The sequence below is a fragment of the Coturnix japonica genome, chromosome 2 (assembly GCF_054131305.1).
Source record: "Coturnix japonica strain WE chromosome 2, WE-NBRP24, whole genome shotgun sequence".
NCBI classification, from domain to species: domain Eukaryota; kingdom Metazoa; phylum Chordata; class Aves; order Galliformes; family Phasianidae; genus Coturnix; species Coturnix japonica.
This window is the reverse complement of record NC_140664.1, coordinates 99,848,659-99,867,369: the sequence shown is the minus strand read 5'-3', so window position 1 is coordinate 99,867,369 and position 18,711 is coordinate 99,848,659. Positions and strand designations below refer to the sequence as shown.

General features: G+C 49.0%; 1 protein-coding gene across 1 annotated transcript; it reads right to left on the bottom strand.

Annotated features, from left to right (window-relative positions):
* Window positions 1-176: 176 nt before the first annotated feature.
* TGM4 (transglutaminase 4) lies at window positions 177-10,190 on the bottom strand. The gene is made up of 14 exons (XM_015854194.3): window positions 10,046-10,190; window positions 6,099-6,278; window positions 5,918-6,024; window positions 5,577-5,706; window positions 5,118-5,236; window positions 4,180-4,287; window positions 3,564-3,738; window positions 3,118-3,256; window positions 2,778-2,881; window positions 2,271-2,522; window positions 1,706-2,056; window positions 1,152-1,321; window positions 839-975; window positions 177-523 (listed from the first exon to the last, which is right to left on the bottom strand). Exons 1-14 carry the CDS (start codon window positions 10,053-10,055, stop codon window positions 382-384), a joined length of 2,124 nt encoding a protein of 707 aa, XP_015709680.1. The 5' UTR covers window positions 10,056-10,190; the 3' UTR covers window positions 177-381.
* Window positions 10,191-18,711: the final 8,521 nt, after the last annotated feature.

Sequence of the window (18,711 nt, the reverse complement as noted above, 5' to 3'; positions counted from 1 at the left end):
TAAAGCCAAACATACAGAGTGCCAGCATGTTTGCCAGCGGAGAGGAAAGGACATGGGGAGTTGCTTAAAATGCAACTTGAGCTCCAGAGCAGTTGGGTCTGCGCAGCCTGATGAGCCCGCAGAGGCTGCAAAACAGCCCCTGCCCCAGCACAAACATCGGTCACACAGTGAATCTGTCGATTTTAGCGCTCTTTATTGAATCACAGTCAGCTGCAATCAAAGCAGTATGGCCCTTACATCAGCGTAATTCCCTTTGCTTAATGGGATTGAAGTTCTTTGCTCATCAAGCCCTATCCTGAAGTCAAGGAGAGGAGTGGTGGCAGTGACCCGCAGCTGTCACATGTTCAGGGTCCCCTTCTGTCCACTGCCGTGGTGCTGTTCCTAGTGGGTGACCATGATGGCCTTCTCCACCGAAATGTCTTTGACCTGGTTGGAGGTCAGCCTGGCCACAATCTTCTTCTCTCCTACCCTCGTTGGAGTGCATATGACTTCAGACTTAATGATCCTGCCCGGCTGTATATCCCTAGGGAAAAAGGAGAACAGTCCCAGCATGAGCTCATTGCACATCACAGGTCTCATTTGCTGATTTGTCATAGTTTTGCTTAAAGAGAAAGCCACTGCATGCGTTTAGCATGGGTATGCCCTTCTCCTGCAACCAAATTGCAGCAAGCAGGGCTCGGTACCCTCGGGAGTAGCCGCCAAGGCACTGTTTTGAGCATATATGTTGAAGAGCTGCACCGCTCACTGTCTCCTACCACTTTCTCATGGAGAATTAACAGACGAGGAAATGATATCGTTCCATACCCATCAGCTGATATAGCTCAAAACCTCATCTTACCCTTCATCAAACGTTGCCATCTTAAATATGCCCAAGCCCTCCACCATCAGCTTGCAGTTATCCAGGGGGACATTCAGCTTGTTCTTGAAGATGAAGGCGCAGGTGAAGTCCTTGTTCACCTTTGCTGTTTCTGGCATCTACAGGAGGAAAGTGAAGCAAACACAAACACAGGGGATCAGAGAGCTGATAGAGGTGCTGGAGGTGCTGCTGGCTCTGCCAAGGAGAAATGTTTCCTGCACTAACCCCATCTACTTCTGGGATGTTTGCATGGGGCCCCTTAGCCCCAGCTAAGCCTGGAGGGGTGCAGCCTCACCTGGACCTGGATGGGTGGGTACTCAAAGCTCAGTGACACCTCCTTGGTGAGCTTCTCATCTGTTCCCTGGATCTCAGCGATGGCAGTAACGTGGACGTGCTCCTCATCATCCACCGTGGCCAGTTCCTTCATGTAAGCTTCGGGCATGATCTTCAGTGGGACGCGCACCTCTGTGGGACAGAAAGCATGACCCGGCTCTTTAGCACATCAGTGGTGGAGGCAGCACTGGTGGCAGTGGTGCTGGTGGGATGTGGGGTGAGGCATATTTGCTGAGGCCATCCTGCCCTGCATACCCATCTCCCCCCGGTGCAAGTGCTGGCTCAGGAAGCACTAGCAGCAAAGATATAGAGGTATATTTTTGGGGAGGGTGACTCATGCTTGGAATGAGTAAATACTGTTAAGTATTCATCGCTCGTTCGTGCATTGTTTGGCACATTGCAGTCATGCTGCTGGGGATCAGCAGTGTAGCCTAGGTTGCTCAAAGATATGGAGAAAGCAACAGATAGCCCCAGGGGTAAATAGCCTATAAAACATATCACAATTTCCATGCCTACCAGATTGGCCTTCCACCTTGACAGTCTGCTTGATATATCCAAGATTGGCATGGACTTTCCCAGTGTAGGACTGCAGCTGGCAGGAGCTGGTAATGTCGACAGTCCAGCTCCCAGCCATAGTGCTCTTCACGATGATGGCCACCTCAATAGGATTACCAGGACACAGAGGCTTTTCATTAGTTATCTCCACCTGGACCCCAGACTTGGGGACCACCTCATTTTGGGTTGTGTCCTTGCCGTCGTCGCTTTGGTTTGCCATAGGGACCGCAGCAAAGCGTGCACGAGGCGTCATCTCTGAGGGCTGCAGGTAGGAGACAGCTCTCCTCATGGATGCCCTTTCCTCTGAAGAGCCTGATGAAGGAAAACAGCTGCCTCAGAGATGTATCTCAGCGCCCTCACCCAGAGCCACCACCCTTCCCTTTATCTGTTCTTCTGCTGCTGAGCAGAAGGTGTCAGGGCACTGACTGCCTCCAGACTCAGCTCAGGAGCGCCCCATGGTTTGTGCTACCATTAGGAGCGGTGCCTCCCATTTGACTCTGCTTTGGAGATGGATGGGGGCAGTCACCTTCAGGGAACTTGTACTGCCAGGTGATGTCCTCTCGCCTGTTCTGCCCCACAGCCTTTGTGCTGATTTTGGCACCGATGCTCTGGCTCTCCACACCCAGCTTGGTGTACTTTTTCCTGCCATTCTCATCCGTGACGCGCCAGTAGACCCTGTCGGCATTCACTTCCGCGTACACAAACTTGCTGTCATAGGGCAAATACACGTCTCCATCTTTGACAGCCTTCAGCGGGCAAGGGCCGCACTGGAAAATACCTGTAAAGCACATTCAATGCTATTTGCTGTGCCAAACATGACACACACATGGTGTATTTAAACATTCAGGCATCCACAATGCCTTGCAGGGTTGGCTTCCAGCCTGCCAAGAAACACCATTCAATGTTTCCTGGGCCGAGACCGGAGGAGTGAGACTGCCAGCCTCAGGAGCTCACAGCAGACCACCACAGGTCCACACAGAACATCCCTGCCTCCCTTAGGAATTGCAGAAGAGCCCTTCCAGGTAAATCCTACCTTGACTTTGCTCCTGAGGGGTCGCGTCGATTGCCTGCCAGCCATCAAAGCCCGATGGCAGGTCCCTCCGCTTCATCCAGACATCGTTCCACACATGGAAGTTCCTGTGTACATTCGGGTTGCAAAGAAAGGGAGTGAGGTGTTATAGATAAGAATGGTGAGCTCCTCTGCTTAGCTCTTCCAGAGGGCAGCTTTAATAGGGGATTTGTGTGCAGCCCTGTGAAACCCTGGGCTTTCTCTCTCCCCAGCAGCAAACACGAAACAAAGGGAAACTCTCAAAGTAAAGACTGCTGAGGCTGTGGAATGCAGCGTTGTAGGGACTAGGGAGGGCTGACCCTACCAGACAGAGTCAGAGGACATCCATTTCAGCTTCTCTCCTTTCTCGTTCAGGTAGACATCAACCCTCAGGTTCTCATCGGTGTCATGTGCCGAGTTGAAGTTGCTCACGCTGCGGGCTGGGATCCCCAGGCAGCGCATGACTGCAACACAGACAGAACACAGGGTTACAGAATCACTGAGGCTGGTGGGCACCTCTGGGGTCACCTGGTCCAAACCCTGTTAAAGCATCAACACCCAGAACAGGAGCCCAGGCCCACGTCCAAGTGGGTTTTGGAGATCCCCAAAGAGGAGACCCTATATAGCCTTCCCTCCAGCAGTCCCAGCTCCCTCAGCCTTTTCACATGACAGGTGCCTCAACCCCTTAACACCAGGACCAAAAGGCTTGCAGAAGTTTCCCTGGATTACTAGCACGGTAATTAGGATATCAGGTAACATTTCACCCCTTACCTGTAGTGAGGACTCCTGAGAAGACCCAACATTGACCAAAACTGACAGGCTTCTTCGTTTTGTAATACTGCTGCAAAATTGCGACGCTCCCAATCCATGCCATGGGGGAAGTCCCATTCTCATACTTTCCTGACCAGTTTCCCAGCACGACACCATTGTCATCATTGGCATTCACCTGTGTACATGTGCACACAGAGGAGACAACTTCAGGGATGAGGTTGAATGAGGCCCACATCTTCCCAAGGTTCTCCACAGCCCTACAAGGCTGCTGGCACCAGCTGGGGCTTCCCTGCCTGGAACCCCTCTTGCTGGATGTCTTCAAGCATCCTAGGCCCTAGTGCTTACAGAAAGTCTCCCAGTGCAACCAGCAGCTGCCCCTGAAGCACAGTGTTGGGCCTGGACACAATCTGCCTGCTAAAGGACAGCTGCTGGGTCAGCGGCACACTTTGGAAATGGAGAGATGCTGCATTTCTCCCGCCTCTCCCCTCCACCCAAAATGCCTCCCCAGCTTTTCTCCTGCAGTTCTGTACTCATTCTAATCCCCAGGGAAATGAAAGAGAGCAAGAAGCAGAAAGGAAAGCTGAATGGGCAAAACACTCCTCTGAGAGAATCGTACCAAAGCAGACATGGCTCTGGATACAACCACGGGATCCCTTCTACTGCTCATCTTGAGCTTGCTTTTGTCCAGCAGGTACATGCAGGCATCCAGGATTGATTCCTCAAACTGTTTCAGAGAGAAAAAGGAGACATTTTTACACACCACTCTGAAAGAGGATTTGCTCAGTCACCTTGAGGTCCATCTAGGTATGTGGAGGAAATTGCTGGACTAGCTTTAACTTCTGACCTTCCCTTATGATATTCAATGAACCTACTTCTATGCCAACTACTATGGCAAAAGATTCCTAACTAGCAGGTGCTGATAAAGCTCCCTTAGAGAGATGTCAAGCATCCTACACAACAAAACCTGGCAGAATATCAGTATCACTTCTCCTTGCTTCATGGCAGAATAACTATTAAGTCAGGCACAGCCCTATGGGCAATGTCCTTTGACCCATCTGTGGAAAAGGCATCACCACAAGGACTTTTTGCTGGGCTCCTCTTTGTTATTCCGTTTGAAATTGCAGCCTTGGAGAACAAACCAAAACAAACTAACTAACAAAAAGCTTGCAACAGCATTTATGATGCAATGGGGATAGAATCAGATGTTATCATGTGTCCACCCTCTCCCCCGCTGCTGAGCTGGCCCAGTAAGGGGGATCCCAGAGGGGAAGGGTTGGTCAGAAGTGCTCTGTTCTCAGTTTCTAAACACTTTACCAGGGTCTGGCAATCTGATGGCAAATGTGCCGCTGAGTTGTGCTCTCAGGCTGGGGCTGGGGAATCTACTTAAGCAGACAGATTACTCTAAGCAGGTGAGATTTCCCAGTGAAACTGGGGGATTACTCGAGCGCTTTGAGCTGCTCGAGGGCTTAACCTATTTTTGGATTCATTAAAACTAACGCCAAACAAAGAAAGAGTGAAAGAGGTATTGATGCTGTGGGGACAGCTGTGCCTTACCTGCCCGAAATTCCAGGGTTTGCCGTGTATGTCGAAGGAAGACCCAACATAGATGTAGCCCGTATCGTTGAGTACATACTCCTTTCTCTCAGCCTCGTTGGACAGGAAGACAATATCACCTTGAAGAAAAACACTTAGATGTTGGCTGGCTTTCACACACGCTATAGGAAGATTTTCCTGGAAAGCTACACCGTGGCAGCTGGTGCTCTGTTACACTCACACCGCTTGGTGGCTGTGCGGCACTCACACTTTCCTTGCTATTGTGGGAGGGTTCCTATGAGGCTAGTCTTTATTTGAAGCCCCAGGGACTCCCCAGTGAGGAGCTCATTGCTCTTGACATGCAGGGATGCAGCAATTTGTAGACAAGAAAGGATATGCATGGGAAAGGGGAGAGAAGCTCCCAGGTCAAGTCCTTGGAAGCAGCGGTGATAACCCAGCTTTCTGGACGGCTTTCCTTACCTTCACACCAAGGGTTGAACAGAAGGTAGACAGCATTCTTCTCGGGTTTGTAAACATTAGGGCCAGTCTTCACCATCAGGCCATATATTCCCACGGCGGCATTGGGTGCACTGGTGACAGACAGCGTGCACTAGGAAGCGACAAGGAGAGGGGACATGACATGACCAACCCTACATGGTGGCACTGATGCTGTGGGTTAGAGGGATTGGGCACATCCTGCGTGCCCAGTAGGGGAGTGGGAGGTGAACGGGGCAAGGCAGCTGCCTATGGAAATCCACAGGGCAAAGGAAACACAGCACAGGGGCTATGGGGTTTTCTTCCAGTGCCGCCCCATGCCCTACCTCTGTGCCATTGGACTTGACGATGGCGATTTGCCAGCCGCTGACATTCCTCGAGCTCCTGGGGTTCAGTGACATCAGGGTCCCCGTGGGCTCCATTGGCCTTTCACCTGGAAGTAACAAGTTGCATGGTTTTGCAGGGCTGTGCAGTGCCTGCTTTTCTCCCACTCGGAGCAGTGCTTACCGATGCTGAAGTGCAGTGACAGCTTGTCAGCGGCTCGCAGCTCCCTGCTGAGGGTCAGCTGCAGCAGGAAGGGCTGCCCACGCCGCACCACCAGGTTTGGGGTGTTGTATGCATCTGTGTGATGCTGCACCGAGTTCTGGCTCTTGAGGAAGTCAACCTTGGTGACCTTCAGGTCGCTGTCTGAAAGACCATTTGTGGGGAGGGAGGGAGATGACAGGAAAACATAAATTGGTATATTGGTCAGTAAAGACAGCTTTCTTCTTACTACAGCTTTTGTGGGTCACAAAAACACCTGGGCACCCAGTGGTCCAGCAAGAATGCTCACCAAGGAACAGATGGCTCAACAGCAAAAAACAACACCACTTCTCCTGCCTTTGGGTCTGGAGCATCCCACCTCATAGTGCAGGTGCTGGGGGCAAGAGGGGTTGGGCTGGCAGCAGCCAGGACCATCCTCCTACAACACAACTTGCTCTACCACAAGCAAACTTTCCCTTGGCATAGAAACACTTGTGGATAGTTTATAGTTCTGTTTTTGCTGTTCTGGAGCAGGTGCCAAAGGGAATGATGCCACAGGCACTTGCATGCAGATATGCACCTTCCTCACCTTGCTGTCCTTCACTGTAGGCAACATGTGCATGTGTGTATAAATAGCCATAGACATATACGTATAGCCAAGGGCATGGATCTTTGAGCACTACAAACGATTCTTTGTTATTGCAGATATTAAAGCAACAGCGATAGTAGTGGCAGTAGAAGCAACCATTGTAGTAGGAGCAGTCATAGTAACAACAGCCAGGGCCAGTGACTTAAAAATTAATCCCAACTGTCGATTTTTTTCTCAGGTCAAAGACTTTATTAGCTTTATCTTGGCACTGAATGTGTCTGTTGTGATTATCAGGTAACGGTTGACAGCAGCCATGATTGAACCTTGTGGGACGTAACCAATGAGCCAAGTTGGATGCGACCCAAAAGTGTCAAAAGTCAGCCCTCCAAACAGCTGATCTTTGCTGGAGCAAAGCGAGACCCCTCTGCTCCCCAGTAAGGTGGGGGCCTGGGGCTCTGCCCAGGTGGGGCAGGGAGAGCCAGAGCATGCCAGGACGTGGCCATGCTTCCTCTGAAGTGTCAAACCCTGTCCTGCCTCTGCCCATGAGCCTGCTTAGAGCTAAGTGCTGTGCAAACAGAGGGAGTAGCAATGCTAAGCAAGCGTTTGGCTCACGAGTGATTCAGATAAAGAGGTGGGCGAGTCAGGAAATACGAAAACCGGGATCACTTAGAAATAAAGGAGTCAAAGGCAGGAGGGGTTAAGGGATTAGGTCACAAAATGCCTTGACAGTTTTATACAGCACCGTCAGCGGTGCCAAGGTGAGCATCACTGGGAGCCAGCCCAAGCACTGGGGAGGCTGAAATGTGCCAGTGGCTGTTGTAGGCACGGCTTCATGTGAGAGGTGCTGTGAGCAGGGCTGGATCATGAAACACAGCCTGGATCAAGGCTGCAATTGCTCCACAGTGACTATAGCTCCGAGCAAACCAAAGTGATCGCCCAGTGAGCTGCATCAAGTTACTGCCTCCCTGTATTTCCTCCTATTTACTCAATAAACCATATTTATCGTAGCTGTGTAAGAATTTTCAGAAGTATGGTAAACAGACTTAAAATTAACCATCACCCTTCATTGACTGGCTGCCTTTTGGAATGCTTTTTGTTTGCGTGCTCCATGCCAATGCCAGTCTAGGGCTGATATTTTGCGCAACAGGGTGTGCAGGACACCAAAACTTTCATCAGGAATTGTCCAACCCTTTGCTGAAGGAGAAGCAAAAGAAAGATACTCCTTGGGATAAACCAATCTCCAGCCACCAGAGCTGCTTGCCCTTGCTCCTTTCTGAAGCTCTGGTAAGTCTGTGCTCAGGAAAGACATTCAGCTGTTGGAGTGGGTCCAGAGGAGGGCCACGAAGATGATCAGAGGGCTGGAGCACCTCTCCTATAACGAAAGGTTGAGGGAACTGGGCTTGTTCAGCTTGGAGAAGAGAAGGTTCCTAATATCCAGCCCTCATTGCGTTCTTCAAGTACTTAAAGGGAACTTACAAACAGATGAGGAACTGACTTTTTACACCACCTGATAGTGATATGACAAGGGAGAACGCCTTTAAACTTAAAGAAGGGAGATTTGGGTTAGATTCTAGGAACAAACTGTCTGCGGTGAGGCCCTGGCACAGCGACCCAGAGAAGCTGTGGATGCCCCATCCCTGGATGTGCTCAAGGCCAGGTTGGATGGGGCCCTGGGCAGCCCGAGCTGATGGGTGGCAGCCCTGCCCATGTCAGGAGGTTGGGTTTGGGTGGGTTTGAAGGTCCCTTCCAACCCAAACCTCTCTGTAATTCTATGATTTTCATCTCAGGATAGTTTTTATGATGACTATCACTGATAATTAGGACATAGAGTGAAAATAACACAGGTAATTGTTAAATATCTTTTTGAAGCGTGCCCTAACTGTGCTAAGTCTCACATTGAGGAGCTGTGCCTTCCCAGGCTGCGTTCTGACCACCCTGCCCTGATTTCCCAGAAATCAGTGATTCCAGGTGTTCTGTGATCCAGCTGACACAGCTATCTGTTCTGAGGAATGTCATGGAACCAGCTGGAGGCATCCCCTATCTGTGGAAGCATCCCTACCCTTAGGCTGCCTTCTTTGCACTGCAGGCTTGTGAGCATGAGAATTAATGGTTTATAGTAGATGAGTGCTCTGAGATATATAAGTACAGACATACATTTTTCTCTGAGTTCCAAGATTTATCTGTTACAGAGGTGTTACAGCCCGACCCACAGCCTCATCCTTACAGCCCCATGCACAAGTCATGAGTTTTAAAAAAATATATTGCAGAGTAGGGTGTTTTTTAGCCAGTCTGGCTTCAGTGGGAATAAGGGCTTCTCAGGAAGGAAGTGCTGTGGGAAGTAGATGGTCTGGCTACAAGAAGGAACAAGATTTGGACACCTGCATTTACTTACCATCCTTGCCCAACCTCAGGGGAGCACTCATCTCAAGGCAAAGATGTTGCTGCCTGAGGCTGGCAAGGAAATTCCAGCTCATCCACATACAAGGCACAGAGGTATGAAATCATAGATTCATAGAATCACTGAGGTTGTAAAAGATCCCTAAGACCACCCAGTCCAACCACCAACCCACCTCCCCCATGCCCACTGACCACATCCCTCAGTGCCACATCCACACAGTTATTGAACACCTCCAGGGACGGTGACTGCACCACCTCCCTGTGCAGCCTGTGCCACCGCAGCACCGCTCCCTCTGAGAAGAAATTCTTCCTAATACCCAACCTGAACCTCCCCTGGGCAGCACCAGCCAGCACAGCCCTGCTGCCAGCTCTGCCTTTGGCACCAGCCACCCCTGCTGCCGCGCTGCCCAGCTACACACCAAGCCCAGGGCTTGGGGTGGCCCCAGCAGATGCAGGTGCTGCAGGAGTGACTCAGGCACCTCAATGGGTCAGTGCAGGTTCTGCTGACAATAGGATAAGCCATTGGACAGGCTGAATTCCAAATAAATCCCTCTCATTCACACTGCAACTTCTGACAGGCGATGTCAGCCAATCCCTAAAGAGCAATAATCTACACAATCAAGCAAAGAAAGAAAGAAATTCCTTTCAGCTTAGCCCAGTAAATAAGCTTTTAAAAACCACACTTCTTGCCCATTACCATTGGCAGAGCCAGATTTCTACAGGTTGAAGTAAAACAATGAACACTGAGTTGCACCTTCCAGCCATGTTCAGTGAGCCCTCAAAGCCACCTGCACAGCTTGACCCCAAAAGCAGCACTTCTCCAGCAGCACCCAGATGCTTTCCCCCACAGCCCCATTCACCACAGTGTTCTTGACCCCCAGTCCTCACCACAGGAGCCCTGCCAAGCATCAAATGTACCACAAGTTATCATAAAGCTCACCAGTACCTTGGCTCATGGTTCCTGCCGGTGTCGTGACCAAAGGAGAATGCGATGCTGGTGGCTTCTGAGCTCTCGAGTAGCCTCTGCCGTTGCCTGTGTGCTCGCAGCAGGAACAGGGCTGCCCTTTTTATCTCTCCTGCTCTGAGGTGTCAGCAGGTCCATTGCCAAGGGGTGGTGTTTAAAGAAAGGAAGTTCCCGCGGAAGAAAAAAAAAAATGACTCCAACTCCCTGTGCACATAGTCAGCCCCTGAAGAACAGCGAAACTTAAATCCCGCCTCACATGGAAGGTAAATTTGCACAATCGGATGACAACTGGACAGACCCTTCACTGACAAATAGTAAATCATGGATTAGATGAGTAACAGGAATGCACCCGAGCCCTAATATCCAGGCAACTGGAACTGGACTAACTTCAAGAGGCAGCTCACAAATGTCCAGTTCTTCAGAATTCCCAAGAAGAACGGCCCGATGTTCTTAGAATTTAACAGGATTTTTGTCATGGGGTTTGGGGCAGAAGCATTCGATGTCATGAACTAACAGCCAGTGCTCGCTCCCACCTGTGGCAAAGCCCCCTGCCCGTGGGCTTGGGTGGAGGCTGGAGGAGAAAGTGGGTGGGAAGATGAGACTGAGACTAAGTCCAGAAGGAGCAAGAAATGTGGTGGACCAGAAGCCATTGCTGGCTGAAGAAAGTCTCTTCCCAGGAGCTGCTGGACCCTGCTGCTTCCTTGTCATGGGGTGACCAAAGAGGGAGAGAGGAGGGCATCCCATTGAGGATACAACTGGTGGCACAGGGCATCAGTGACATGGGCACGGTAGCCAGGGGCAGAGATGAAAATGTTCCCTCAGATACCCCAAAGCGCAGGAGTAGCTCAGCTGTGGGAGCAGCCTCAGCCCTCCAACACTCCCCTATGTGGCAGCAGTCAATGTTGAGTGCTGCACAGTGTGCTTTGACCACCAGCATAGGATTTGGGATGCAAGAGTAGCACATCTAAGTGTAGGATCTCCCTTAATAACATCTCAGTGCTCTCAGTCGTGTGGTCTGATTTTTGGGAGCCAGAAGTTGAACTCAGTGATCTTTATGGATCCCTTCTAACTTGGGATACTCTATCTCCCTACAAAGCTTTCAAAGGCACCGATTTTTCCCCATCAATTCAGGTAGCGAGGTATTTGCTTTAGGAGGACCTGTTGCATTCGGTGCCAAGTTAGCAGATTCCACCCTCTGAGCATGTCCCTGCTTGCTTCAGGTGTAAGTGAGATGTCCCCACTTGAGAGCATGACAGTTGCATCATGGGGCACGGAGGGTTCAGCACGCACTCCTAATCTCGCAGGACATCTATATGAACATCTGAGCTGGCAGCATTCGCAATAGCCACAGCATCACCCACCCTTCAGAGCCAGACACTGCGCTGCCTCTTGAATGTTTCATTGCAGCTCCAGTTCACCTTTCAGCATTGCCTTCATTCTGTGCTTCTTTCATCCTAGAGGGTGGAAGACAATTTGTTTAAAGCTAGGATGGGGTGAGGTAAAGCATAAATGGGATGTCAATGCAATAACACAACAAATAGCATGTGTGATCAGAGCATTTACAACTTATGTTGCTGGTTTCCATTTGGTTGTGGCAACAACCAAAATCCACTTAAGCTGAAGTCACTGACAGCAGCTTTCTAATCCAGTCTCACCCTGCTGTAGACATCATGCCGTGCTTGGTTGAAGGCATTGTCTTGGCCCAGCAGTCTTACAGCAAAAACTACAGATTTTTGCAAACAGGAAGGGGCTGATGTCAGTAACGCTTTGCTCCTGAAAAAGGAATTACATCGGTATGCGCTGGAGGGTCAGTACAGGCAGGGTGTGTATTCTAGTTCCGTAGGGTTTTGCAAAAGGCTGATTTCAACGAGATGCACGTTCTGATCCTCTGAGCCTCAGAGTTCAAAGAAAGACTGCTGAAATCAGGTGGGTGTGAGTTCTGCCCTTCAATGAACCTTAGTCTTCGAAGGCAGTTGACCTTTACACTGTCTCCAGGACTCCCTGGTTTACACCAGCAGACAGGGGCTAGCTTTCATCTCTGCTTTCACTTTGTGCAGCTGCTGGTCTTCCCTGCTCCCGTTACCTTCTTCCATGCTTTGTTATCATCTCAAATCAACAGCGCTAAACTTGGAGTGCAGCACAATGCTCTGACAAGAGAGCATCCTCCCCCACCTCGTACCAGCTTGCCCTGCCAGAAAGAGCTGTTATTAGGTGTAATACACTCTGGGAGTGTTGTTGGCAAGCTCTGAGAACAGGGATTGTAGGAATGTTTTCCAACTACATGGCATTTACTTGTTCCATGTTGTCAGCAGGTCATCTTCCTCCTCCCTGCCCCCACTCTCCTCTTGCCCTTGCTGGACAGAGTGGGCAGGGGGCAGTGGTCCTGCACTGTGGCTTTTCCTCCCCCCCATCTCTGTTTCTTGTTGTTAAAGACCTCAGGCCTCCTTATTTTTTTTCCCCAAACTGTTACAACAGTTAATCACTTCAATCAGGCTCGTGAAAACCCTCATATGCTCTTCTAATTAACAGAAGCAGAACATGATCTTTTTTTCCCCTGGCAATCACCAGCCTGTTACTTATCGTCGCAGCAAAGCTTAAGCTCCCACAGTCCTGTTCCTAGCTTGCAAAATCAGACACCAGAGGCTATTAGCCTTATCTGCACTTACCTGCAGAAAGGTTAAGTCAACTTATTAGCTGACACAAAATGCAACACAATGCAAACAAACAAAACCAGAATTCCCCAGTGGCTGCTCCCCTATTTACAAGCTCACTCTTTGTCCCAAGTTTTGTTTAGTTTGTGTATCAAAGTGACGAGAGTAAGGCAAACTTCCAGAGCATTCCCACAGATTCTGATGCCATGTAGGAGCAAGAAGCACAAACCAATCTTCAGCTTTGCAGGTCTAGTCACTTGCGGGTCTGGTTATGGGGAACTTGTCTTTTGTAACAGTGACACCTGACCTACGTTTTTTATCTCCGTTCAAGCATTTGAGTTGCTCCCATCATTTCTTTTATTATTATCATTATTATTTCCTATGTCCAGAACAACTCTCAGAATCAAACACAGATCAAAAGTGCCACAGCCTTCTCCATCTTTAGGGATTTCCTCATGGTGAGACACATCTACACGTAAGGAACCTGACGTGCTCTCACTGCTGTTACTCTTGAGGGAGCGCTGATCTGATCACTCCTCACTCATGTCCTTTCAGCACAGGCCATGACAGTGGCCTGTCAGCTACGCCCTGCGGGCATCCCGTCCTCCAAGCAGGTAGATTCTCCTCTAACCTGACGTGAGCTGACTTGTGGCAGCCCATCGGATGTCAGGGCTTGATGCAAGATGGCCAAGCCCAGATCGTAACCAATTCCAAGGCATCTGGCCACAGCTCATTCATAATGAGTTTCTCATTAGCAAATACTAAGACGTAATAGATACCAGTAAGCTTGCAATGGAAACTCCGTTGTTTCGCTCTCATTTATCCTTAAAGGAATGTTTGGACCTAATGTTATGGGTTTGGTTGCCAAGTTTTGGGCATTCACCACCAGCAGGAATGAAAACTGTCCCTGTGCCCAACCCAGCATCCCTCAGAGGCAAAGAAGGCTTTTTGCCTCAAACGGAGACCAAAGCTACACACATCCCACACATCAGTTTATGGCTTTGTAATCCTTACTCAGGCAAAAACCTCTTGTGTAGCCCTGAAGGAAAAGAGCTGCTTTAACAGTAAGCCAAAGTGACACAGTGCTAACACAACTCTTCTGGTTATCCTTGAAGACCTTTCTCTGGCTGTGTTGCATGAGGCAAGGGCAGCCGCAGCATATGGGGCAACCCTGACTAGAAACAGACCTTGGGATGTCAGAATTGCGCAGCGTTGACCCTTAACTCTTGTAAAATCACCGGAAGCACCAAAATAATCACCTTGCAGTGCTTGAAAGGATTACATTACGTTTCTGACTAAATTAGTTCAGGTCAAAATATCACTTGTTCGCAAGATGCTTCTTTAGAATTATGTGCAAGAATTGATGAAAATAACTCTGCCATGCCACTTCTTCTGGGTGGCAGCTTCCTCTGTTGTGAAACTGTTCCTTTTTTAGCCCAAGTAAATCGTCAGCACTTGCTGTGACGTGGGACTGGGGCTCCCAGGCTGAGTTCTGCTCCATACAAGGAGGAAGCTGTTTCAGCTTTGCTTGTGGCCCCTGTCCTTGTGGTAGATAAGACAGTGGGCAACTGCCAAGTGCAAGTCACGGCCTTCTCAACCGCTTGTTGCAAGACACTGCTGGCCTCTTTCCCATCCTAACCCACAGACCTGCTCCTCACACCTCCACCCCATCAGGAGACCTGGGACATAGAGAAGGCCTTGCACCCCAGGAAGGCCTGCACACAGCATGGAGGACATCCTTGGAAAGGGTTCAGTGGGGCGGGTGCAGCACCGCAGGGCCATTACTCCACCCTAGAGCCCTGAACCAGCTTCCAGGGTGCATGTGCGGCCATGCTGACTGATTGCAGTGTGGACACACATCCACGGCCTACACCTACAGCAAACAATATGAAAAGGCACGAGGAAAAAGGAGCAGACGGTTGTAGAAAAAATAAATGGCAAGGGCAAGGAAATCAACAGCATAAATATTGACTCAGCGATAAATAGTTTATCCATATATTTAAAACAGTTTCAGAGAACAAGGAAAATACTGACTGAATGCCTTCCCACCTACAGGATATGTGTTTGGCTGCACATGTCTGGCTGAGAAAACAGAAACTGGACTGCCAGCTTCTTCAAGCGACATTTCTTCCTGTAGGGGCTGCACAGCTGTGGGGGATGCCCACACCACGTGTGGCTGTACAGATGGGCAGAACATGGTGGGATTTGTATCTGGGGACCTACAGCTGTTTGCCCTGAGAAGCTGTTGAGGCAGCATGCTCCCATTCACCCCGCTTTGCAAGATCCAGGTCATAGCCCTTCAAAGCAGCTCAAGAAGCTCTCACTTAGATAGACAGCTGGAACGGCTCCAGGCCCATTAGGATTTCTTAGGAAGCATCTTCCTGCAGCACTGGTTCCTGACAGCCGTTCCTGCCTGTTGCCTAACTTAGGAATGTCCTGAAGGGATCGAGTCACCTGAAACATCTCACTCAGAAGCAGAAAATGTGGAATATGTAATGGCTTATTTTCCCTAGGGGCACAGCTCACTGCTCCAAGCATTGCTGTCATTTACAAGAAACCCTGGCTGATGTTCAGGACGTGCACACGCACTGAGAGCAGGCCATGGTGCCAAGCAGAATTGCTCAATGCTTATCTCCTGATGTAGAACCAAAAGAACCAGCTGCTCTTTTCTCAGAGGAGGTGAGCAGGTGTCACGTCCAACATATCCGAGCTTCATCCCGATTCCCATAGATAGGATGAAAGTATGGCATGAACCAGAGAACACTTGGGTGATCCAACTACTGTTTTTTTTCCTGAAATGCCATCTTGGAACTCTCAAGGCATAACCTGTCCCTGTTGCCTCTTCTAATGTCTGCTATAGAAAGCAGCCTGGTTCCACTGCCTTTGTACCTTTCCTTCAAGCATGTCAGCTGCTGTCAGGTTACCCAGACAAGCCCACAGCCCTCCGTCTTTCCTCATAGACCTTTGTCATTGTGGTATTCCTCTCCCAGACCAGTTTTCCAACATGTCTCTTGAACTGGTGTGGCCAGTTTTGGACACAACACCTCAGGCAGAGCCACTAACTATATTAGGTCCCTGAGGGCACCATAAAGACCATGTCCTCCTTGCCAATAGCTCAGGAGGCCAAGTCAGATATTACAGACAAGCTGATGTTACCTTTTCAGTGTCAAAAGATCGAGAAATAACCTCAACCTCAAAAACCACAAAAAGAGCCCTGAAACACCTAGTCTAACAAACAGTTACCTTTCTGAAATTAGAACATGTTCTTCAGTCTCAAATATTTCATTATTTTTTTCTCAGAACCATGCTGGGTTTTTTGGGTGACAGTCGAGGTCAGACCCATGGCGTTACTCTTCTGTTCTGAATCATCGAGACTTTCTTTCCTAGAAAATGTACTACAACAATTCATAGTGTTACAGCACAATTTTGCAATGCCATCAGTGTTAAAGGTCTCTGGAGGGTCACATCAGGCACTGAATTGTGTTAGATGGAATTTTTTATACATCAGATTGCAGGACAATCTACCAAGCATACTCAACATACTCACTTCTACCACTTACCACCCTTGTAAACATAATATCCTGTAAGCTGTCTTGATAAACACTGTCACTGAGCTATCTTGATAAACACTGTGACTGGGCTATTGTACAAATCTTCCAAGTAAGTGACTCATTGTCAATGACAACAGGGACACTTCTCATGTTTTACGTATAGTCCTTTACCCAGTCAAGTCAAACTACGCTTTAAGGTTCAGCTGCAAGTACCATTTCAATCTCATTTTGTTCCCTGTGAAGGTATACAAGATATTATTTATCTTAGAATATAATACTCTCAGACCTTTCTCGTACAATAGAATTTTCAAACATTTCCCACAATTAACTGAAGAATACTTCAACCTTTGTGAGCAATGCTGTGAATCCTGCTGTTCACCATGTGCCTGATTGTTCTATTGTTTGAAGCATGACATGGCAGGGCCCTGCTTCAGGAGAATCTGATCACCAGGATGCTTATAAATCAGCTTGTGTTTGACAATGAGAAAGGTACGGGACAGAATCATTACCATCAGTGCCTAAGAGATGTGCAAACACAAGTGCATTTTGTTGGGGAGATGTCTACTGGACAATCCTCTCCATTAATACTTGAGCATATGGACAACCCACCTTCTGGCCTTGGAAGCCAAGGTTTTATGGCTGGCCACGATTTTCAGACACCTCAGAAGGTCTACCACACTTGCCAGTTAGTCTCACATCCCTCTTATTGAGCGTGTGATTTAAACTATATGTACATAGAATATTTCAGCCACTGAGCTTTGGATGGTGGAATGGGCTGCTCAGGGAGGTGTTCAAGACACATTCAAGGACATGGCTTAGTGGGGAAATATAGTGGTAGGTGAATGGTTGGGCTGGATTATCTTGGAGGCCTTTTCTGACCTTGGTGATTCTGTGATTCTAAGATACATTTGGAAATGACAGCACTGCTTTTAGTGATCACCTCAGCTGCACTTTGGATGGCCACACGTGAACTATTTACGAGAAGCACACCATTTGGTCATGCAGCAATTGCAGCCCCGGCCCTGTGCTGACAGGTTCCACCAAGCCCTGCTTACATAAAAGAGAGGAATTCCACCACCAAAATGTGCCCTGCTCAGCAATCTTTCCCTCCCACGGCTCTTGGAACTAAAATCTTAGTTTCCAGTATTTATGAAGTCCTGGATGTTTTCACAGTCCCAATTTATCTTCTTCTGTCTTAAAAGTAACACAACGGAAAATGCTGCCCATACTTTCTGAGGATGTACGAACATCTCCTAGACCTCAGCATGCAACAATGGTTCTGAAATAAAGAAATGGCAGTTTCAAACTCTAAAAAAGGAGGGGCAGCAACAATCAAATTAACCAACAAACTCAAAAAGTAATAGAGCAGGATAAACTTCTTGTTCCTGCACCCTAGCATTGGACTTAGAAGTGAGCTTGATGCTCATCTGGCAGAAGTCCTTACTCATGAGCAATGCCAGGTGAGAATCAGGCTGCGGTTTCCTCAGAGCCTGGAAGGATATGGTGTAAATTCCACATTTTGCTTTGGAGATTTTGCAGACACTGAGCCAAGGGTGAAGAGCAAGGCACAAGGTGGGCGCGTGGCACAGTGCTATGGGCACTGTGGCCATCCACAGACCAGATACCTCAACCGCTGCCAGGCTGGTTTTTCTCCGGCCACTTGCATGAAGACTTACAGCTGGCTGGGAGCCAGTCATGCTTCAAAGCAACACACCAGTGTAAACAAACTAGGCTTGTAGCCTTCATTATTCCTCTGCCACATGTGAAGGTCTAATGAGATCTCACAGGCTTGGTGATACACAGTTCTTGGTTTGTCAGCTCTGCAGACAGACAAGGGATGATGACGGGTCTTAGCTCCTAGCAGCTGTTTTCTGCTCGCACCGAGGGATTCAGGTGTGCAGGAGCAGGGGCTGCCCCAGGCTTGTTGCTGTTTCAGCCATTGACTGCAGCAACTTCCTTTCTAATGCCCTGAGTCATGGCAGCTCATTGGCAGCTCAGCAGATCCTGTCTCAGACAGAGCTGGCCAATATTTGCCTTTCTGCTTGTCTGGCACATGTGAATTAAGCCAATTCAAACCAATCCATTGCCAGTTATCAGCCAGCCTAATCAAACAAGGAACACCTCCTCTGTCTATCCCTCAGTGCAACATGGCCAACAGACATATCCCACTCAGTCTGTCCTCGTTGGCCTCCAAAAAGCCTTCTCCACATTTATGAGGAATAGGCACTGGGAGCACTCTGTCCCTTTTCCCACCATTGCTGCCTTTTTTGAGGACAAGACTTATAAGCACAGTAAGGGGGAAAAGCAAAGCAGCCTCTCAGGACACAGGTGGTAAGTGCCATGAGGGCACCCCATTACAGCAGGGGACTTACAGCAAGGGGACAGCGACTTTGTAGCCATCTGATATCAAAAAGTAAAAGGCACAATTCCAACTCCAGTGGCATTT

Excerpts from the sequence above, each read along its gene's own strand:
- TGM4 (XM_015854194.3), bottom strand. Across the intron at positions 6,025-6,098 it reads GTCACTGCACTTCAGCATCG|GTGAAAGGCCAATGGAGCCC; the intron begins GTAAGCACTGCT and ends TGTTACTTCCAG. Across the intron at positions 2,882-3,117 it reads ATGTCCTCTGACTCTGTCTG|GAACTTCCATGTGTGGAACG; the intron begins GTAGGGTCAGCC and ends GAATGTACACAG.